At 35.4% G+C, this 25,319-nt stretch overlaps 1 protein-coding gene across 1 annotated transcript in view; it reads right to left on the bottom strand.

The window, feature by feature from the left end:
* Window positions 1–23,406, bottom strand: part of LOC130445301 (cadherin-related tumor suppressor) — a 209,998-nt gene extending 186,592 nt beyond the window's left edge. The window contains exon 1 of the mRNA XM_056780866.1: window positions 17,637–23,406. Within this exon, the coding sequence (XP_056636844.1) occupies window positions 17,637–22,841 (5,205 nt within the window). The 5' untranslated portion in view covers window positions 22,842–23,406. The remainder of the gene's footprint in view (window positions 1–17,636) is intronic.
* Between the last annotated feature and the right edge of the window lie 1,913 nt (window positions 23,407–25,319).

Genomic DNA, 25,319 nt, shown 5'->3' with positions numbered 1-25,319 from the left:
CTTCATTAATAGGCTCTTCATCCATCAATCCTATCAATGCAGAAGCTGTTGACGTACCCATGAAATCTGCAACACTTACAAGCATGTTTCCTGTTACATAGAATCGAAGTGTAAGCAGTAGTTGTGTTTCGGATCTAATAGCACCACCTCTACAAAACTATAATGAATAACATTAATACGTATAGATGACAATTATTGAAACTGAGTACACAAACTCTCAATTTGTTGTCTTATATGAATCTTTGGTAAAATTCTTCATGTGACCAAAATCTCCTATTGATGAATGTTTCCTCATCACTGTCGTTCTCGTTGCTGCTATCCTCAAAAGCTGATGACTTGGTATCTATTCACATCTCAAGAGAATTTATCCACAATACTGACACAACGAACTGAAAACTGTCTTAAATTTTGAGGTTAAAGTCGGTTAAAGTCGCGATTGTGTCCACTTTAACTTAAAGTCGACTTGAAGTTATAAAGACTGTTATGAAACCGATTTTTATTTAAAGTTTGCTTTAAAACTTAAAGTAGTGTTAGACTTTTTAATAAAAACGGCCGTTAGTATAATTAACTATCTCACCAATCCTGTTGACAACCATTTAAAATCTGTTAACCATATATGAAGTTATAAAAAATGTATTTTTTACTCCATTAAGGTATCGAATTATCTAATTTTTATCTTATATTAATATGACTATGAAGAATTGTTAGTTACTATTGTATAAAATTTATTGTAAATTCACCGTCCCCTGATGGGAACCAACGTCTTACTTAAGCGCTTCTATATGTCCCTTATTTTTGTATTGATGTGACTCTAACAACCATAAATTAATTATAGCTTTTGTATACAATATAATTAGTATTTAAGCGGTGTGGTCTTAATAGTCTTGAGATCCAACGAGTACAGTACTTAGTTAGATTATTGAAACCGCTTTATTTATTTATAATTTATGTTAATAAATAGATTTTAAAAAGTTGTGAATTGGGCTATTTAACTAGTAGGCGATTTTAAGTTGTGTTTTGGGCTTACGCCACTTTTTTATAAAGCAAGTTTTCATTAATTTACAGTAGTTCTCTATTTTTTATGAGTATTGGACCTATCGCGGAAAGGCAACGTTAAAAAAACAGCTAAATTTATTCAACAGATTTGTTTATTCATTACTTCTAGGATTCTGGTAGCGAAAATTCCATCCAAAATTCCTTATTTTCTATAGTGTCTTTCTGGACATATTTATTCATCCGTTTAGGAAACAACTAGCAATAGTCTAATGAAAACTAACTTTTTGTTGTCTAGTTAAACATCTATAATGTACGATTACGATATTATTCATTTCTATACTTTTGAACCGATAGCTTCTTCCTACAAATCTTATAATCAGTGCAACCGACTTTATAAAACTAAAATATCTAAAATCTTTTCAACCTTGAACGATTAGATGTACCTCTCCGACTGTAAACTCAACGTGACCATAATAAGCTATAACTTAAGTTAATTTTTTTATGCGCCATGTTGTTTTGGCATATAGGTAAATTATGTGACAGATTTATTCGTGCGGTTTTCATTCGGCGATGACAAATGACTTCGATGTACAACGCAATGCAGTACCGAACCTACTGTGTAACATTGTCGCAAAGAAAAAATATATAAAACATTCAAATTTACAGGATGTCCTCTCAAAGCTCAAGTTTTGGAATGTAAACTTTTACAAACAAGAAAGTTCGTCCTTTATAGGAGTACCGGTTGCAAAATAGATGACTCTAACAAGAAATTGGTAGGCTAAACTATCATTATTATCGTAACGTTCCTAAAACATAACCAGTTTCGATAGGGTTAGAAATTTATAAATGGTAGCAGCAGTGGTTTTATCAGACAGTTCTGATTCACTTTCATTGAATCATTCTCCAACATTTATTATTAATCCTGTTTTCTTCGTCAATAACGTGTTCTTTTTCAATAATCTCTACTTGAGCGTCATTGTTTTAACTTTATTGCCATTTCTAGAAATTTTTATTCTTTTAGCTGATGCACATCAGTTTGAAAGAAACATTTCTAGCTACTTACAGCTTCAATCTTTACTGGTGTCCATATTTCCAGCTCTGGGAGGTGTCATCTTCCGGTAGAAACGTGTCAACAATATATTTTTTTATTACTAAAACTCAACAGAAAAAAAACGACACTTAGATTTGGTCTTATATTTTGGTTAAATATATTAACGTTTTTAATTTATGGTAAGAATTGGTTAATTTATAGGTTATTTAAACAAAATCCACCAAAAGTGAATAATTTCTATTGATTATTTACAAAATTAATTTTAAAAAAACGTTATTTTTCGTATTAGGTTAACAAACAATTGTATTAGCGGCGAAGGGTTCTAACCCTATCAGGGGTCGAAGTAATTAAATCCTGGACACACTCCACCGACATAGCATTCCATTATTCTCGAAGAGCAGTTTGGAGCTGATTTGAATCACTAGTCGGAGGATGACGACGTCTAGCACGCCTCCCTAAATTATTCCACAAATGCTCTATGCTCCTGCATTAAAATGAATTGCACGCCAATAAATGGAGCAAACGTGAAGACAGCCTCTAAGAGGACTTCCTCGATGACCTCCGAGCAGTCAGAGCTCCATTATTTATGAAAATCAGTTCAGTCCGGGCGTGGAAATTAATTCCACCCCCAAACATAACTGATCTCCTTTCGAAACGTCGTGATTTACGAATGGTGCATTGATTAAATCGCTCCCCTGGTCGTCTCCACACTCTGTCTCGATCGTCTGAGTGATATAGACCAAATTGAGACTCATTTGTGAATATAACATTGCTCCAGAGTCTAATGAGAATACTGATCGGCAAAAAATCGCCTTTCTAGAAGCTGGGGACCTGTCGCTGGTGTCGCCTTGATATGATTTCATGCTCTCTCAGTCTCCGCCGCATTGCGTCTGCACTTACACGTGTCTACTGCCGTTGTTGCCCTTAGTCGTCCACTCCCGGCCCTCCTATCGAAGCTACCGGTCTCCCGGAGACACCGGAGTGCATCATTTCATCAATATTATTGCCAATATTTTCCCAGTTTTCAGGCTTCAATTATTTACACCCTCCACTGTTTAACATCACTCGTTCCAGAAGAATTATTTTTTTTATACTTCTCCTTTTATCTATCATTAATTTCATATTGTTTTAGTTTTTCTTTATAAAGGGAACGCAAAAAATACAGCGAATTCCACTGAGTGACCATGTATAATCTGCATGAAAAATTAGATTATTGTGGGGTTTTACTCGAATCGTTAGATTAGAAGAATTAATTACAAGATCAAATTATTGTTTCACCTTGGAACGTCCAATAAATATCGCTTATCCTGACGCCACTGATCTTAACAGTCATATATATATACATAAAGGATTATTATTTATTATGTTATACTTGGAGTAGTCTACATATGTAGTAGTGTCATTCTGGGTTAGGCCTGCAACATGATACCAACCGCACTGGTATAGACAGAGAGAGGTGCGTTCTGTACAAGGAGTGGTTAGGTATTTGAAAGAAATTACATGTTTTTCTAAAACTACGCCCCTGCAATTTTGTCTACCATGTTCCAAGAGATCGGGATAATTTTGATTCTAAAATTCGACAAATAATTTCAAGTTTTTTTACATTCTTTTCTTAACGTTACCTCGTTTTTAGTTTATAAGTGAATCGTTTAGAAATACGAACTGGACAAAATGAAGAAAACTATGGTTTCTTAATCTCGAGGTCAATGCAAATAGAGGAGTATACAGGGAAATGAAAAAGCTAATTATTTGGCTAAAAGAGGGCTTAATCTAAATCTCTTTCACTGGAAAAAAAAACTATTCTCTTTTCTACATTTTGCCTCGTTTCTATTTATAAATGATTCGTTTAGAAAAACTCAAGTAGTAGTAAACTAGGCGAAGAAAACCGTGTTCTCTTAATCTGGGTGTCGTTGCAAAAGGGTATATAGGGAAAATATAAAAAAATAAATAATTAACACAAAACTGAAGCGCTTCTAATAACTAGCAGGATTAAACGCTTTGGAAAACACACAATTGACGCTCACCTTGAGCAGCAGTTGGAGAATATTGCTTCTAAAGCATCAGCGGTAAGAGCGACTTTGCCAAAACTGATGCCCAATAAAGGAGAACCTAAGAAACACAGGACAGCACTTGTACAGACGGTCGTTACCTCGGTCATTACATATGGCATTGCCCTAAAAACCAAGAAAACATGCAGGAAGTTAACATCAATATACCGGTTGCGTGCACTGCGTACGATCTCGTCGTAGGAGACAGCCGAGGTAATTGCAGCAATGTTTATTGAACAGCTCACCGAGGAAAGGAACAAAAAAACAACAATGGGGATGTAAACCTTATCAAAATTGATGAGTAAGGAAACTGGACCTACCGCTTAATCCGCTGCACAACCACGGCGGTTTAACCATTACCTGACGCAGCTGCTATTTGTGTATGGATGCTTTCGGACATACTTGTACAAATAGAAGTACGGGAAGTCCCCGGAATGTCAAGATTTAAGATATATCGACATGAATTGAAAGCCACGCTGGATCAAGGCAACATATTTGAGGCCTTGATAGAGGCTATGCTTAGTTCTGAAGAGAAATGGAATATAGTAACAACCTCCGGCACCAACAACCTCAAATCAACCACCAGAAAAACCTACAGTTGTATTTTTGATAAAATTTGTTGGTAAAGGATTAAAATTTCTAACCTCTATTGATAAATAGATTGAAAATAGACGTTTTCTATTGTTCTGTACAGCTAATGGTTTATAAAAATTTATGAAAATATTTAGATTAATCTATAATAAAATTGGAAATTACCGTATTGAATTTTGCATCAGAAATTATGTTTTATTACTGTCTTCCTCATAAAAGTAGAGTTTTTTTGCTTATTTTTTCAATATTTCCGTAAATTTTTTCATAATGTTGTTCTTGTTCCAGTTCTTAATATTAAATTATCCGTAAACTAATTATAATTTTATATGAAAACACTTTTTGTATAAATTTATGGTATAAATTACAATTGGCGAGCATTCACTATTCTGTTATTGAAATGGCAATTCTTCGTTTCTAGCTCACAACTACCACTACTCGTTTCAACCTATACAATTACCAAGCTCCACTTCAGCAAGTTCATATGCAAATGATGCCGCAAACAAGTTTACGAAATTGCGAATATTTCGCTAACAAACGGTGTTTAAAATACAAACTACTACAAATTGGTGGAATAAAAACAGTTTAATGTACCTACCCAAAGAGTTTAATTCATAACTCAAATGTCACTGGAATTTCGTTAAGTTCGATTGAATTTCTAATTCTTTTTTTTTTTTCAATACGACAGTTTAATAAATTAAATTCATTATTAAAAAATTTATTGATGATTCTGAATTATAAAATACATTGATTCTGGTTATAGTACAAATAGAATTACTGTTCAATAAATCAATCCGTGTACTATTATACTTACAATTAAATCGCGCATCGATATATGCAAAAATCATTTGAGTTAAAATTCGAGTACGGCTGTACCGATTTGGTCTTGAATTGTTTGTGGAATTCCAGAGAAGATTTGTAACAAACACAACCATTTTGATTTTCCTTGATATTTTGTCACAAATTAAATTTCTGAACGCAACTATAGTATTCGACATTTAACAAACAACTAATATGTCGATCCATCTTCTATACCTCAGACACTTTGTGAGCCACGATTACCTCTACGTGCGCGAGAACTTTCTTATTATTGGGGGCGAAAAAGAAAGATGCCGAGGATCTCTGTGCGACCTTTCCGAATTTTCCTCCGGAACAGTTAGTTTCCTTCAAATCAGTCGACACCGTTATTAACCAGGATGACGCAGTCAACTATCCCAATAAGACTGGCTGTGAATGATGTCATCGAGGCAACAGTCATAAAAGGAAAGCACTACGAAAAGGCTGTCTTGTTCTATCGATAATTCCAACGGATTCAACATTCGATTTTAAACGTTTACAATATCCGGTATGCCTGCTCCTTGCGTCGACCATAAATAAATCGCAAGGCCAGTCGTTGGAAATGAGGGGAATCAACTTGGAGCTTCCCCGTTTCGCGCATAAATAGCGTGTTAGTGTGCGTTCACATTGGCAACGCTCAAGCATTGAGCGTCGAGCGATGCCGCTCCAACGATGTTAAAAAATCTTTCTGGCTATAGACGTCGCGCAATGCAACGCATCGCGCTGCTTGAGCTTCGATCTAGTTCGTTTTTTTGAGCGGAATCGCCTTCGTGGGGCACTCATGTTTATATTTTAATTCAGTATGAAGTCGGAATGCAACCAATCTATGCGTTCTAGTTTTAATAAAATGAGATTCTGGATCGTTAATATGGGAAATTGAAACCAAGCCAGCCCTTTGGAATGATAGACACCGTTCCTACAAAGACAGGAAAAGGGTAGCAAAATTTGAACAGGACAACGCACGCGATGACATCGCATCGCACGACGCTCGCCGCTTAAGCGTCGCCAATGTGAACTCATACTTAGACAATATCATAACTGTGTGTATCTGTCAATATCAAATTGAAACCATATAAACAGCCAGTTATTCAGGAAAACTCTGTTTTGTAAGCAAACAGCAACATGTGTAATTAATCGAAAATAATACTAAAACTTCATTCATTCATGCCGAGCATTTTTTTTATTTGTTTGTTTCAAGTTTATTCCATACAAAAGTCTTTTATATATCGATTGAGGTAGTACGGGTCAGCTTGTTCTATATAGAAATTATCAGTCTGCTTACTTATTGATGCTTCTCGAAGCATGAACAAAAGTAACTCTGTGACCAAAACAAACCCTTTATATAGGAATCTTTTTTGTAAAATATTGGATGGCCCTAATCACTCATATGTACTTGGTCTGAGCAAATTTGATCCTTTAATTTAACTAAAAAAGTTAATAATGCTATATCTATTTAGAATAGTTAAAAAAGAATAAATTTCAATAACGAATTCCATATATTTTTTGTATTCTAGAGGCCATTATTAGTCGAATTTAGGCATGACTAGAAGAAAAATGGGGGGGACATCATTTTTCCCATGTTTTGAGACCTCCTGAACACGATTATGATGGTTTTTCGAATGTCTGTAGTTTATTTTCGTCTCTAGAGCAATTGCTATGGGTCCGATTTGGTTCAAAATTAGCATACATGGCTTTTTTGGCGGCGGATTGATGTTATTAGAGTTTGGTTGAAAATAAATGAATATTTCGAGGGGTCGTAGTGCAAAAAAAGTGATTTTGGACCTTTGCTCACCTCTGCAGGTCAAACGAAAAGCGACTGAAAAATGAAATTTCACATGTAGGTTCAATTAGTTGCGAGATGATTTCCTGTCTAAGGTCGAAACTTTCCATCTCCACCCCTCTCCATTTTATGGTCATTTTTGTTATATTTTCTTATTTTTTGGCCAGAAAAAGTTTAACTAGAGGGTTCGAACTTCGCATGCAAGTAGGGGTGATGTTGAAGAATTGTCTTTCTCAAGTTCAAAGTTTTCTTCTTCAGTTCTTCTAGCACAAAACGCCCGAAATCATTTTGTAATTGTTGAACTGGACCGCCTCCTATTTAATGAATAATACGAGTATGATCGTTGCTAGGGTGATTTTTTTTACTTCCCATTTTCGAAATTTCTTGTCATTATGACAATTTTTTCTCTGTTGTCAATTGGAATTAAACAAGAGGGTTCGAGACCACCGGGTCTATTGAAATTATGAATTTTCATTCGAGAGAGAGAGTTAACTTGTGAAATCAAAAGTTATTGAGGAATAGCAAATTTTCCATATAAAGAAATAAGATTGAGAATTGATATCATTTCCAAGAAATTTATTTTATGGAGAGATTTGTTTGTGTAGTAGTTAAATTCTTCATTCGACGAAAAATTTGACTTTCGTAATGGAGCTCTGCTGGTCACGGCTTTTTTAATTTTTCTTAATATTTTAGCAATTATTTAAACTGGTAATAAATAGTAGAGTACTTTCGACAAGATGCTACTAACAATTTTGATTACCAAATTCATAACCTCAACAAAGCGCTTCTTGGTGTAATATGAAGTGGTTTATTTTGCTCTGAAGAATCGTTTTTGTCCTTTTATTTTTTCCAGTCATACTCCATCAGTTGCTCCCAATGTCTTCAAGATATTTTTGCAAGGCTATACCCTCTCTAGTTTGTCCCGAGAGTGGTAACAATCCTAGAATTTCTTCTATTGTGCTCTGGGGAAGACATATCTGACAAAATAGAGCGGCTTGTGCCGTGTGTTTCATGTCGCATCGCTTATCGGTAGCAAGTGTTAAGGCATCTGCAAATATATGACATTTGAAGACATTTTAGCTGGTCTATCTTGTACTGTTTTAGCGGATAATGGAAAAGTTGTGATCTTCAAGATTTCTGGTTTGTTTTTCAAAACAGTTCTTCAGATGAACGCATGAAGCAATCCTTAAAGTATGTTACAGGGGAGAAGTTGAGAGATATAATCGATGCCGAGTCCTCGTTAATAGATTCAGAACGATTTAAAAAAAATTTTTTATAAAATCAATAATATTTGCTCATGGAACCTGAAGAGCAGCAGCTTCACATCCAAAGGTTCGCTTGGGAGTGTAAGCGTAAACGTCAGAGACCCAAAAAGTGCAAAAGATTTTAATAAATTTTATTCAAAAGAATTAGTTTTTAAAAATATTTGATATTGAAAATACAGTTGGTAATGTTTTGACACAAAAAATAGTATTTCTAGTTCATTAATCAATTTTCCTCTTGCCTACTAGAAATATGCACTTAGATTTATTGTTTCTGATTGTATTTTTGTACTCGACAACTATTGTGAACTATATTTCATTCAATTTTCACGTGTTTATATAAAAAGCATGATTTTAAACTTGTTATATATAAAAATGAAGACCTAATAATCGAGGAAAAACTATTTCAGAAAAGGTGATGCTTTTTTAAAACAGTGGAATAATAAAATTTGAAAAATAAGTCATGTGACATCTTTACGTATTAGATTGCAGCTCTGTTACTGATTTTCATGCTTATGTGACTGGAATAAAGCGTGAGATTGTGTTGATCATAAATATTTATGATTCTTTTGTATTTATATTCAACAAAGCTTTACAATTAGAAAATATTATAATATGTTTTAATTATAAAATAAGATGAATGTAGAAAAAAAAAATACCATATTAATAAAATCCTTTCGTCCACGTAATCATTAATATGGCGTGTAATAAAAAGGAAAAAATAAGTGAACAAACGCCAGGCTGTCGCAATTAAACATAAATAAGTATAGCCGGCAAATCATTTATTTATCTTTATCAAAACAGCAAACTACAAGACAAAAAAGGACGTTTATTGGAGAAACGTAACACCATTATCATATTATGTTGCACAAGACAAGTTCGATACGAAACTGAAAGTAGAAATTAAAGTCGATAAATGATCTCTAACTTTATAGGTTCCTATAAAATATACACGGTGCCATAAAGTCACGCATAAATTCATTTTTTTTTTCTTAGCAAATGTAAACATATTTAGACTCACCAGAAATCAATATAAATAGAGAAATCGTGTGCTGGTTCGTTATAAAATAATAGAAAAACTATTAAGTCGGCTGACACATAAATGGCGCTTCTACGAGGGTCGTTTTTTATCAACTTACGGTTACTTTTGTACATAATCACCGAAGAGATTGAGATATTTGTCGTATCTGTGGAGGAAAAGCTTTTCAATACTCTCTTCAAGAAAGTTGCCGCCAATATAGCCTAAGCCTTCAATAATAATAGAGTCCAAAACGGACCCTGAAACTCGTCGAACCAGGTTATCTAAAACGAACGATTTGCGTCCTTCATCATGCACATCCTTTAAACTTTCGACACCAGCCACGCACAACACCATCACTCAAGCTTTCATCATACACACGATCCATTCTCCGATGGATTTCTGCAGCACTATCGCCTTTATCCTGTAGAAAACGAATCACACTTCGCAATTCACACTTGGCGGGAGGATAAAACAATGGTGGACATGTTTACGTGGCTGTAGCACGACGCCGACTGACGCCTGAATGTCAAAAATGGCGAAGAGTGTAGTACGAAAGCTTCGTAGTCGCCTACAGCGCATGCCCACTTTCTTCTGCCACGGCCCTCGTAGTATTGAATACATTTGATTTACAGTTAGTTCTAACCTTCAAAAGACACGTGTATAAATTTGACTGCTATCGAGCTATTAGTTTATGAACATCGCTAAAAATTATTCAGACTTTGCCACAGGTAAATCAGCAGTTAAGAAGTTTTTTCCAAGATTAAACGATGCAAAATGAGCACCGAGGACGATGCACGCAGTGGACGCCTCAAAGAAAATCATACCGACGAAAAGATCATGATATGTTAACAAAATAATTTCGGACAGTACAATGAAGTTGATTAAGGTACCCTAAGGATATAAGGTGTTGTACAGATCGTGAATGATTATTTGGGTATGTGAGAGATCTATTCAAGATGCTCAGATTCAAAGATGCTCCGATGAAGCCTACATTGAGGCTAAAGAAAAATCCTAATAAGAATGAGGGTATCGAAAAATTGTACAACCGCTATAATCGTTGTTTCTAAAAATATATTGCGTAAATCTAATATTTTAATTGGTGCAGTCAGTGGGATATAGTTAGATAGATAATTTCAAAAAGTCACGGTATCCAAAAAACCAAACTCTTAGAAGACAACTCATACTCTTATTCTGCAGATATGACTCCAGCGACTTTTTGCCGTTTTCAGATAACAAGAGATACTCCCTAGACAGAAATTGTGACACCGTTCCATTAAAGCAACGTAGAACTGTCAATTCTGAATGGTATACCAGCATTTGTTTGCCAAAATTGTTCGAAAAAATCAGGGAAACCGATAGGACAACATGAGCTCTTAGACATCAGTTCAAACAAATACATTTTTGAACGGTCAAAACATCGAATTTATGTTAGTTATCCGCCGTACAGTCTTCGTTAAGCATCTAATTATTTCTTCTCATTTCCGTAGATCAAAAATAGATTGCGATGTCAACGTTTTTGTACACCTGAAGAAGATGTTGATGCGTTCAAAACTTAAGTAGCAAGCCTCTTTGAGATATCGATTACTTTATGTAAAAATGGCTACCTTAGTTGTAATTTCAATTTATGTGTGTTTTTTTTGAGCTCGTACAGAGTGTAATTCAAAAACTTCCCTAAATATTATCCTGCAGTTTTGTTTAGTTCCTTGATAATTTTAAAAATTATTCCCAAATAGATACCGCAAAATATTTTTCTTTAGACGTATGTATTACCTTGAAATAAACTTAACTACTTCACTGGACTGTTACAACTTGACTAAATACTGTTTTTACAAAGGCTATAACCTATAAATGTCTCTTTATAAGCCCTGAGAATATATACAATAAAATTTATCACCCTGCATCTCACAAACTAACAAGGTAAAAAACAAATGTATCAGAGACAACCTGCATCTTTTTTATTTACTCTCAATTGTTGTTTCACTCCGTATAAATGTATAGTAAACTGAAGCGTAAATTCATGAACTTATATAAGTGGTTAAATTATTTCATGGGTGTACGTGGGGGCGTAAAATCAAATTTAGATAAAGACTGTTATTTGTTGAAAATTTATCTTTTCCGGGTCAACGTCGGACATCTGTTTCGGCTTGTTAAGGCTCGTCAATTGTCGTATTTCCAAGAAAACATCGAGTATAGCTATTCGAAACTCGTGACTATAAGTTCTGGAAACACTCCAGGTCAATATATGAAAATTTATAATTTCAAGTTGTTCGCTTGGACATGAATTGTATATCAAATTCACACGATCCCTATATGAATAGTTATTTTAGCCATGTGTTGATATAACAAAACGTCTTATTAAATTTACAACAATAACAAAAAAAACAATTCCTGTAATTGAATCGGTTTTTTTAAACGGGCGTAAGTCCGAGAAAGTAAAACTAAAAAAACTGTTTAAATCAAAATATTTTTCAAAAAATGTCGACATGTAAAGAAATTAAATTTACAACATGATTAAAAATTTTACACTCGTATATTTATCCATAATTTAGTTATATATAGCTTTAAAAATATGAAACTACGGCCCTTTTAAAAAAAATTTAGTTGCAAGGAGATAAAAAAACCATTAAATTCCAAGTAAAAAATGTTTACAGTGTACTAAAAACCATAGTAAAATTACTTAAATGAGTTTAAAAAAGGAAAAAAATCAAACATGTAGATTTGAGGCCATATTTCTGTGTTATGGGTCATCGTTGGTTTCTTCAGCCTCGATGGTAATCTCTTGAGATCTGTCATCAGTTGGCCAGTCACAACTTTCTTTCAAAAATCCCCGATGCTCATCTGGAAGGTAGGCTCTCAGTTTTTTAATATCTTCCATCTTTGTAGTTTTTGCACTTGACCTTGGTAAGTCTCAACCAAAGGTGGGGAAAGAATATCTGCTTTTGTCTTAGCCAGTAAAAAATTGTGATGAATAATATCATTTATTGTAAGATAGGCTTTAACACATCCTTTTAACTTAGATATATAAACGAAGTTAAAGAAGTAATCTGAAAGTATATTTTATCCTTCTAGTGTATTTTTTCCTTTTGTTTCTTGAGTTACACACGATTTTTGTTAAACCAATATTGTCATATCTTGAAATCTAAAACTATGTCAGACGATGTAACCTCATGAACAGTGAACTTATTAAACCGTAATGAATTTTGCAAAATTATGTCAGTTATTTCATGAACATCAAAAATGTTTCTTTAAAGCCTTAGATATTATTCCGAAATCCCTGTCATACGGGAGGAAATTGTGGCAGCGAACAGGAAAATGTTACCTTCTGGAAACGACCTGAATCTGTCAGGTATAAGCAGAACCTTAACATCGCTTGGCCTGAAAAGACGAAGCTCAGTGTATTGACTTGGAACTAATTTTAGGTTTCCAGTAAGAAAAGAGCAAAATGCTTATTTTACCCATTTCCACTCGTGATAAAATCGCCATGTTAACAAAATTATTAGACTACAAAACCACCAAAACAAAAAATCGAACAAAAAAAGACTTACGCCCGTTTAAAAAAACCGATTCAATTGTTCTCTAGAATAGATTTGTAAATACAAGATTTTCCGAAAGTTTGGAAGGAATAAAAGAAAAAACTGCAAATATACTTAAACAAACAATCAACGTACTAGGTTGGATCATGTAATTTTAAGAGAAGCACAGTTTTTAAGGAAAATATTTTATTTCCAGACATACTCGTGTCCTTGGTTCTTTTTTCTTAATATATCTCTTAAATCCACCCTATAAATTAGCATAATCTTTGTAATAGGATGTTTAACCCATTTAACAAATCCCCCTCAGCCTTTTTTGGTCATCCAAAACTCATATTTTCGAACGTTGACAATATGACAACGCCATTTAGTTGTTTCGGTAAGTAGAGACCTCAAAAATCGACATATTTATTATGTTAACCTTAGCATGTTTTTTCCAGTTTTTGAATCCCTCAATCTACGTCAGTAGTTACTTCAAATATGCTGCATTACTTAGCACGATTTTTTGTAAAGTACGTTAACAATAAATGCACTATCCATTTGGAATAAACACGTTTAGTATGATGAATCCGACATTGCTATACTAGGTTTTTGAATTTATCTGATTCAGAGCTCTTTACATGTCACTGCTTTCAATGTTTGTCAGCGTCTTTAATTGCGAATCTGACGACGATCAAACGACGCTGGGGATGATCCTCAACAGTCCATAAGGAGTGCAGTGAGGACTCCATTGGAAACTATAAAATTGCCGGCAGCATTCTTCCCGTTTCCTATCTGTGTAATAAGTTTCCTGTTGTATCAGCAGCTGCAACATCTTGAAATAAAAACTTTTATTGTTTTTTGATACCATATAAATTGGAAAGTTATTTGGTAAAGATGATGTTATCCAAATGATGACCTTTACGTTGCTGGCACTCTTCTAAACGGAAACGAAGATTGGTGATAACACGTCGACACAAAGCTCTTGATATTGCTGCCATTTCTGACCTGATGTTTTCCTTCAATTGGCTTAGGTTCGTTGGATTATTTTGATAAACCTTAATTTTAAGGTATCCCCATACAAAATAGTCAAGCGGGCTAAGGTTGGGGCTTCTGGGAAGCCAGTTGATATTACCCCTTCGCGAAATGATTTTATTAGGGAATAATTCATTCACAACTTCCATCGAGTCATTCGAGGTATGGCAAGCGGTGCTATTTTGCTGGAACCACGTTCTTGAGTTGAAACCTGCAAACTCCTGCAGCTCTGGGACCAAAAAATTTCGCAACATATCGTAGTAACGGTCACTATTCACATTGATTGCTCGGCCTCGTTGATCTTCATAAAAATAAGGACCAATAATTCCTTTAGCATACATAGCGGCCCCAACAACGATCTTTGGACAGTGCAGGGGTCGTTCATGCTTTCGTCTCGGATTCTCGACTGCCCAATACCGACAATTCTGCTTATTAACGTGATCATTCATGTGAAAATTATGTTGTTAAATCGCTGCATCATTCCGTTCGCAAAATTCAGTCGATTAGCATAGTCCGTATACTTCAATCCTTGAACCAATTGAATTTTATAGGCTTCTAAATGCAAATCTTCCTTTAAAATCAAATGTAACGACGATTTTTTGATGTTTAACGCTTGTCTTCGCTTTCCGATTTATAAAGATGGATTTCGACGAACCGACGCCTCAACTTCTTCAATTGTTTCTTCATCGCGAACTGAACGACGGCGACCAGAGTTTAGAATTTAAAATGTCGCACCTGTATTCTCGAACATCCTGATCCATTTCCTAATGTTATCGTCACTGGGCGCGTGGTGTGAACGATATTCCGCGCGATACAGACGTTGGGCAGTCACTATTGAATCACCGTTACGATAATACGCTCGTACGAAAAATGCGCGATACGTCCCCGAGTATTGTTCCATCTTGACTAAGACTCCACAAAATGGCGGACGCCACGAACCCCTCCCCGGTCCCTTTCGTCGCTCCGTTTCGAATGTGGCGCGAAAACAAATACCCGATACTCTTTTTGAACACCTTGTAGAAAAAATATCGTATGCAATTCGTAGATAAAAACCTTTTTTCGACTTATGTAATTGTCGATAATATCCACATTCGTCGAAAAAAGGGTAATTTACACACTTGTTATTCTTGTATTTATTATTTTATACTTTTAACGTAATTTTTACAAAAAAGAAAATAATTCGTGATATCGCCCCCTCGTTTGACAAACTTTTTCATTCACAACACTCCATTTATGAAATGGCTGTTCACATATACTCGATTTTCATATAAATAAACTACATATTATTTAATAAAAAATGTTGTTTTGCTGAAATGGCGTTCATGCTTTTGTAATTTATTAGCCTCCATCAAAATCCCATAAACTTAGTGTGAAAAGTTTTAAATCTATTACTCACATACCCTGTATATAATCATAAACTCAACAAACCGTAAACAATCAATTATTTTTCAAAGTTGATTATAATAATGCCTGGTTTCCAACAATAATCCCCTCATTAAAAATCTCGATCACTACCACATTCATAATGACATAATTGTATATTATGTTCGAGCCTTTGTGGTCTTAAACTCCGAGTCACTACACTTTGATCTTAATATTTATATTCCCGATTTATTTGAAAAGAATAAATGTTAAAAAGTTGAGTTTATGAAGATGTTCGCGCATAAGCTCATTTATGTTTAGATCAGACTATAATAAACATCGGGTAATGAACCTTGAGTAAGTAACAACTACTTAAGGTAACGCTCTGAAATACATTGAATCCGTGACTTCGAAAGTGGTCCAGATGGATCACCAGGAATCCACGGGAGATTCTACGTGGGGCGTGACAAAAAATGAGAGTTCACAATCGTCCATGAAAATTTATTGGATTTCGAACTAAAATGTTGGCTTCGCTCAATATAAACAGATTATATTTCAAGACTCTCAGCGACTGTTACGTGTAAAAACTTGCTTATTCTATATCCAGTACAACGCGTCAAAAGTTGACGTTGCCGCGCGGGCCGTCATCCCGTTCGCATCGATTTTTCAAACGGGAAAATTAAAAAAACTGTATAATTCTTCACCAATATAAATACCAATGTTGAGTTCATTTTATTATCAAATAATTAACCCTATCAAACAATCCATGCTAAACTTTTTATTTTCAAAAGCTGTTAATTCGTCGTTGAAGCTCAACCACAACGTAAGTGTCCGTATACAGAGTGAGTTTTATGTATGGAACGCCTCAATTATCTCGGAAACGGCCGGTATTACGGTGGTATTTACATTGTTGTCAGATCTTTCCTTGTTCCGGAAAAATAAATAACTTCGTTATTTCAAATAGATCCCTCTGTATATTTTTCGCTTATCGTTATCTCCGCCGAAATTAAAATAATACATTTAGGTGGCTACGACTGCTACAATAATTTGACGTTTCAACGGCGTAGAAGTTAACAAGAAACGTGGAATATCTAATATAATAATAATAATTTATATCCTAACCGAAATCCGAGATAATTGAGGCGTTCCATATATAAAACTGACTCTGTATAGAACTACACTGTTTTTCGAAATTTGGAAATTGGTAGTAATGTAGCTGCAGTAGTATGAAAGTGGTCGATGAAACGAAAAGTTTGGTAGACAATGCATTGAATGATGTTACGTAGAAACTGTTTTATCAAAATCATAATGCCATTATCAATTTTTTTGTAAAAATCGTCGATCTCGAACTGCTCCTCTACATACGAAGTTAATTCAAAAAATAAGATTGAACTTGACTTTTTCTACCATTTGTCGCCCCGACGAGCTGTCTACAATGTTGATTTTTGTCTAGGGAACCGTGGAAGATGGAGCCTCCAATTACTCACTGTGTGTGAACATTCACTCCCTACTGTGTGAGGTTTATTGTATATTTTCATATAATTTAGTGTTCTATCCCAAACAAAACACTTTGTGTTCGAAATCTCCACCACATCGCGAAATAAACTCAATTGAAATGGTATGCCCACAGATAAAGAGATAAGTTTCCAGTTTTGAATTGAAATTTTTTGGAGTTAATCATATGATTGAAGAGAAGAGAAAATATGGACAATATTAGTGATGAAAAATAATCGATCCACTCATTCCGATTCTAAATTGGATTTATAAGAAGTATCTCTAGTTTTTATATTCAAAATTGTTAATAAATCAAAGTTTGAGCTCTTAATCCTAGTATGACACAATATTTTAGTGGACTTTTTTCGCAGTACATACGAAACCCCAAATCTATACATACATGCACACCACCTTTAGCCATAATACATGAAAGTAGCCCACGTGGATAACTCTCCATGTAAAATCACCACCTTTTAAGTAAGGGCGATATGTCGGAAAGAGTTGGGCTTTTATAGGAAAGACCCATCATAATTTCCTTTGAGCAATCACCTCCTGAATTTTGTCACATTATTACATATAGAAACTAATTTTCAAAAACATAGATAATAAAAAAGAAATAAGAAGCTGAAGCTCAATAAAATTCTTGTACAAACCTTTGTTTTAGAAGTTCCTAGTTGTTCGGCTCCATTTACAATAGCGTAAACTTCAATTTCGTAAGTATCCACTCCCATTTCTCTATCCAATTCGGTAGCAGTCGATAAAACACCTAATTTTGTATCGATATCAAAGAGTCTGTCTACTTGTACGCCCGCACCAGTCACGTTCGTTACATAATATTCAACTTCACTACTATGATATTTAGCCCAAACGGTCAAGATACTCGTCCCCGTCGGTTCGTTTTCGTATACACTACCCGTAAATAGATCACTCTCGAATTCGGGACCGTTCTTTATATCGTTAGTTGCGATTATAGTCAAATAAGCTTCGGTGGATTTTCTTTCGTTTTGTACGGCTTCGTCTGTCGCTTTTACCGATAATCTATAAGTCGGTTCGGGATTGTATATTGAACGTCGAAGTTTCAACGCTCCAGTACTTTGATCTAATTTAAATAAATCGCTGTTACCGCTAGCTAATTCGTAAGTAACCAAACCGTTCGTAGCCGAGTCCAAATCTCGAGCGAAAACGTTCGTTATCAATACATCACCTCCGTTGAAACTATTTATTTTCGGTAAAATGGCAGCATTCATCGATACGAAAATCGGCGCGTTATCGTTAACATCTTCTACGATAACCGTAACTAATTTATCGGCGGAAAGTCTTGAAGAATCGGGAATAGCTTGATCGGTAGCGACGACAGTTAATCGGAACGTATCTATAGTCTCCCTATCGATAGGTAGTAAAGTATGAATAACCCCCGTAAGAGGATTTATACCGAAATGTCGTCTATTATCATCCGGATCTTGATACGAAATCGAATACGAAACTTTACCGTTTAATCCGGAATCCGGATCGTCGGCGGTGACAGTAACTATGGGGGTGTGAATCGGGATACCTTCACGAATCTGTCTAACTATAGCCGTACTGGGAAACGACGGAGGATTATCGTTGGAATCTTCTACGGCAATAACGAACAAAATATTAGTAGATAATCTCGGATTGCCATTATCGGATGCTGTAACGTTAAGTTGATAGGCAGTCAATTCTTCGAAATCTAACGGTTTATGTAAATACAAGACTCCGGTCGTAGCGTCGATATGGAAGGTATCTTTTCTATTACCTGCCGTTATAGAATAAACAATTTCGCTGTTAACGCCTAGATCCGCGTCGGTAGCTTTGAATTTTATAAGTTCGGTGTTTACTAGTGTCATTTCGTTTACCGATATCCTCGATTCGCTTTGGGTAAATTCGGGAGCGTTATCGTTTTCGTCTAAAACGTCGATAGACACGGTTGTCGTGGAAGTAAGTTGTTTCATTAGTCCGGCGTCGTGCGCTATCACTTTTAAAACGTATTTAGAAGTAGTTTCTCTATCTAAAGGACGAAGTAGAGTTATTTGTCCGGTGGATTCGTCGATTTCGAAACGTCCGTCGTCATTTCCGCCGATTATTTTATAAAATACGTCGCCGTTTAATCCTTCATCGGCGTCAGTGGTATATAATCTAGTCACTTGAGCGCCGGTTGTAGACCCTTCGGATATTTGTACTTTATAAGGAGTTCGTAGAAATTTCGGCGGATTATCGTTGACGTCTAAAACGTGGATATAAACTTTAACTTTATCTCGTAATTTAATAATACCGTTATCGGCTACAGAAGCTTCTAGAGTGATAACATTTTGGCCGGTATTCATTACTAATTCTTCTCTATCGAATATGTGTAAGGTTCTAATGAAACCGTTTTTAGGATCTACGGCGAAATCGCTTTGGGACATCGATAAAGAAAATATTAATTCGGCGTTTCTTCCTATATCTTTATCCGTAGCTGTTAATTTCCCCACAAAAGAATCCGGCGGTTCGTTTTCTCTTATATTAAATATAAACGTTTGATTAGTAAATTGAGGACTGTTATCGTTTTCGTCGATGACATGTATAACAACAGGAACGAAGGAAGATCTTGAGGGATTTCCCGAATCTCGCGCCGTAACCGTTAACGAATAATAATCTTTATCTTCGCGATCTAGAGATTTTTTAACGTACAAATATCCATCGGGAAACACTCCGAATTTATCTTCGTTATTTCCTTCCGATATAAAATAAGTTATTTTACCGTTCGATCCTAAATCCGCGTCGGTAGCTGCCAAAGCGAAAAATCGATCGTTAACAGGAGTTGATTCTAATAAAGAAGTTTCATAAGACGTATGATCGAATATAGGCGTATGATCATTAACGTCTTCTATTGTTATCATAACGGAATGTTTCGACGATAAAGGTTCGTCTCCGCCGTCAGTTGCGGTTACTTCTATGTTCAAAACACTTCCCGGTTCGGATCTTATTGGTCGTTTCAAATAAATTACTCCCGTTGTTTCGGATATTCGGAATTGATCGTGTTCGTTGTTGCTTAAAGTGTAAGTTATTTTGCTGTTGATTCCGGCGTCCGAATCTCGCGCTCGTGCTAGATAAACTTCTTGACCTACAGCGGCGTTTTCTGGTAACTTTATTTCTTCTTTGTCGCGTAAAAATACGGGTTTGTTGTCGTTTAAATCTTGCACTATAATATTTGCGGTAGTTTTACCGTATGCTAGCCCCGTTTTAGCTACAATTGTTAAGCTATAAGACATTTGTTGTTCTCTATCGATATTTTTAGCTGTTGATATTTTTCCTGTATTTTCGTTGATTTGGAAATTGCGATTTGGATCTCCGTGAAAAATGTAGTATTTGACATCGTTATTTCTGACGTGTACGATACCTACGTCTCTTTTTACGAAAATTTTATCGCCGCTTGAATCTTCTGTAATTTGAAAATCATATCCAGCGTAATTTTCGAAATGTAATTCTTCTAAATAAGCATCTTTTATAACTTCCACAATGGCATCTTCTGTAGCTTTTTTATCGCCTTGATCGATGGCTGAAATTTTTAAGCGATATATAGGTTTCGGGGCTAATTTGAAATTTTCTTTTATAGATATAACGCCGGTCCATTCATCGACTGTGAATATACCTTCACCGCCGTTTTCAAGCTTAAAAGTTACCATTGCATTTTCTCCTTCGTCTTTATCGGTAGCGGTAACTTTTAATAAAGAACTACCGATTTTCGTATCTTCGGAAATTGTTACTAAATATTTTTGCGGATAAAATTCCGGATTATTATCGTTAATATCTAAAATAGATAAATAAACAGTAGCCGTAGAAGATTGTGAAGGTATACCTTGGTCTTTGGCTATAACGTTGATTTCGTAAAAACTAATTTTTTCTCTATCTAAATCGGTTTTAGTAACAAGTTGACCGGTGAGGGAATCAAGAGAGAAAGTGTCTTGGTATCTTTGAAAAACAGCTGGATGTAAGGTGTACGCTACGCTGCCGTTTGTACCTTGATCGTGATCCGAAGCGGTTAACATCGCAACGAGAGTACCGGGTGGTACGCTTTCTGATAAACTAACGTTGATACGAGATTGCGAAAATTCGGGAGCCTCGTCGTTTTCGTCTAAAATTGTTATTTTCAATTGAGTATGCGCCCATTTCGGATTCGGTCCACCATCTCTTGCCGATATATTCAATTCGACTGTACCTTGAATTTCTCTGTCTAATGTAGAGCGTGTCGTTATCAATCCCGAATCTGTATTGATAATAAACCATTGATTTTCATTACCGGAAACGAAAGCGTAATATATTTGAGCGTTGACTCCTGTATCTTCGTCGGTAGCTGTTATACCAGCTACGTAAGTACCGGGAGGTGCTAATTCGCTGAGAATGGCGGAATATTCGCTTTTCTCGAACACAGGCTCATGATCGTTTACATCGTTTACGTGAATTATCAAAAAAGCCGTCGCCGTACGCGGTGGATTACCTTTATCGGTCGCCACGATGGTTATGTTATATTTTGATATATCTTCTCGATCCAAAACGCCGCTAACTCTAACTATATCAAAACTAGGGGTATAATCTAATCTAAAATGATTCATTTCGTTACCTGATAATATCATTACCGTAGTTTCTCCGTTTAGGCCTTCGTCTTGATCGACAACCGAAACTGCTGCTACTACAGTTCCATTAACAGCGTTTTCGTCGACCGTAGCGAAACTGGAAGTCGAAGGAAAATATCTAAATTTTATCACCGGATCGTGATCGTTAGCATCAACTAAATTAACGGTTACGTAAGTTCTACCGTTTTGTCTGGGAGTTCCGTGATCTCTTGCGAATACTGTAAACACACAACTTTTCGGACAAGCTCCTCCCGGTTTAGAAGGATTGTTGCAATTCTGTTGGGGACATTCTAAATTTTCCGTTGTGGATATTTCTCCGGTTTCCGAATCTACTGAAAATTGATGTTCGGAATCGGCTAGGTAATATGTTATTTTCGCATTATCACCCATATCGTTATCGGTAGCCATTACTTGTAATACAGACGTACCAGGTGGAACGCTTTCATTCAAAGAAACTATATAATCGCTGTGATCGAATATAGGAGGATTATCGTTAACGTCTAATATCGTTACATTCACTTGTAAATAACCGTATCTAGGTGATTTTCCGCCGTCTTTAACTGATATATTCAATACGTAAAAACCTTGCGTTTCCCTGTCTAATTTTCCAGTAGTTTCCAAATGTAAATAAGACGTTTCACCTGTTGGATTCGGTGTTAGAATTAACTTGAATTTCTCATCTTTATTACCAGCTATTATTGAATAATCGTTAGTAATGCCGTTTATTCCGGCGTCTTTATCAAATGCGGAATATAATAAAAGACGTGTACCAGCTGCTGCGCTTTCCGAAAACGATACCTCGATACTAGATTCAGGAAATTCCGGAGAATTGTCGTTTATATCCAAAACAACGATTCTAACTTCTATAGGATACGTCGGCTGACTAGATAAAATCACCAAATCGATTCTATCATTTTTCATTATCTCCCTATCGATAACGGCGTTTGTTTTAATCTCTCCCGTATTAGGATCGAGAATAAATTCTTTAGGTGGTTCGTTGAATCTATAAGTAAATCCGGGTTTGATGGGAATCTTTCCGACTACGGTTCCTTTAGGTTGTTCTTCTAATATTTCTAAAGTTACTCGCGTATCCACGGCGCGAGATTGCATTTGCGTCGAATACCCGTAAAAAGGTTCTTTATAAACCGTTCTTCCCGGTCCCGGTCCGGGAGTGCGCGCACCCGCCGTAGAAACCGCACAAAAAATTAACAAAGTTTCCCACATTATTTTTTTTCAATTTCCGAAATTATCCCACTACTGCATCTTACGATAATTAATACGAAATATTTATAACATTTCGTTAATACACGTGTGTTAGATGAAGAACTCTAACATTCCACAGATCCGCTCCCCGCACCACAACAAGTCGTTCAGCCTCTGGAGAAGTCGCGTTTCTCTCTTGCCCTCGCATAACCGAATAACCGCCGTCTTTGTCGGTGTGGTATGCAATATGGCCGTTTACAGACGGGCCACTTTGAAAACTTCCAATCGAAAACAAAATGATTTTTCTCACACTTAGCACTGACACTGACTATTATCGATTGATAAATAATTGTAACAACTTTTTTTTTGTATTTATATTCCAAGCACAAGTTTATTAAAATTAATTTTCTCACAATCCGTGACAATGAAAGGTATTATCCATCACTATGTAGGAACCGGTGTAAAGACGATTTGACAATCACGTCGCGGTTTATGACCTCACATGTGTACATTTTTATATCATTTATATACTTTCCAAAACGTTCGCGGTACCAATTCCAACCCGTACGCGTTTATATCTCGAACTGAAGAACTGAAGAAACAGATTCTCGATTCTCTCGAGTTTACCAGGGGAGGAGTAATAAGATCCAATAGTAACCTGTCGGCGTTGCCATATCACCTGTACAGGTAACTCAGACGTTCAACTTAAAACATAAACAATATTTATGAGAGTGTCAGACGGGCCAGGTTCGAGTCGTAAATCTATTGTAGGTGCCTATTTCTTTTTCATCTTCGTGTTCTCATGAAGTATCTAATGCATATGCGTACAGAACTAAATTAATGTTCGGACCCATTTTCATGATAAATTATTGTTTTCTTTCGGATTACTAATAAACGGCCGAAATTTATTTTCTTATACAACTATTTACATCCACAAAGAAAATTTCTATTAAACATCAACTTGTATAAAACCTCATAAAAATAAATTGTTAAATATTATTTTCGGTAATTATTTAGTTTAGGTCACATGCACCCGATTTCCTTGAAATTTTGGTATACGGTTTGTTTTCTTTAAGTCTAAGACCTAAAATCAAGAATATTTAGATGCATTTATGTATATATTGGGCGCGGAAAACATTCCTTCTCATAGTTTTTAAGGTTTGAACATTGTAAAATGTACCCTGTCTTGGATAGTTGCTATTTTGCAAATACTTTATGTTGGAGAGGATTAGGGGCGGGGGGGAGGGATCTATTGAACATTTAGACTACTTTTAACACTCCCCTGCCCGCCCCCAATCCTCACCAACATTAATTGTGATTAGTTACGACTATGTAATGACACAAATCAATTTCTAACAATAATCATTCATTTACACGTACAAATAATCATCAATTTCTATTGGATGCATTCGTTATATATCTTCAATAAATGATTCAATTCTATTTGAAAATGAATAATAATTCCCCAAAATACTGACGATAATTAAATTTAGTTTTTCCATAACGAGGTATGTTATCACGAATATCTCGCCCAATAATTTGAGTATAAGCCTAACCTAACCTAACCTAACCTAACTTAACTTAATCTAACCTAAACATAACCTAACCTAACCGATCTAAAATTTCAACTTCGAAAAATTATGTGAAAGAATAATTTCCGCGCCCTACATATACATTAAATTAATCAGCATAATTTTCTCCACAACATACTAAAATTTCAAGGAAATCCGGGCGTATGCAACCTAAATAATTATTAAATATACGATGTGGAACATAAATTCGTTATTATACGGGACTTGATGCACAAAATACGGGGGTGAGTAGCATTATTTTCACGTCATCTACTCACCCCCGTATTTTGTGCATCAAGTCCCGAAACACCCTGTATAAATGAAAGGCGTGTTGGGAAAAACGCTTGGACAAATCTATATCCTAATTTTTTTAAAGGCAAAAAGTTATACAGTGGCAAATATCAACTTTCTTATTTTATTTGCAACCCCTTGTATATTATTAATTTTTGGGATACATGTATATGTATATCATGTATAATGTCCTATACCTAATAAGTAATACTGGTTATTTGTTAATAAAGTGAAAAAAAACACAAATAACATTATGATAATGATTTACATCTACAGTCTAATGGCGTTAGATCAGGAGATAGAGCTGGCATTCTATCGATCAGCGCTTGGCTATCCACCGATTTGGGAAAATTTCGTGATAGGATCTTAGGAAATTAAGGTAAAGTGAGGTGAAGAAGAAAGTTGTAAGACCAAATACCGAAGATAATATAAGAGAAATTTCAATGAAAAGATTAGCACGAAACGGGAAATGATGGATTTCAAAAACAACTGGAGTCCTCCTCTGATACCTACAAAAAAGTTGATAAATTAGTGTGAATGAATTGAAATATCATTAGATTAAGTTTCGGAAATTTCAAGGAGATTATATTTAAAAATAAAATACGTTTCGTGTATAAAGCATTTCCATAATTTTAAT

This window comes from Diorhabda sublineata, chromosome 6 (genome assembly GCF_026230105.1).
Source record: "Diorhabda sublineata isolate icDioSubl1.1 chromosome 6, icDioSubl1.1, whole genome shotgun sequence".
NCBI lineage: Eukaryota > Metazoa > Arthropoda > Insecta > Coleoptera > Chrysomelidae > Diorhabda > Diorhabda sublineata.
Note: the sequence above shows the minus strand (reverse complement) of the source record. Positions and strands in the feature narration are given on the sequence as shown.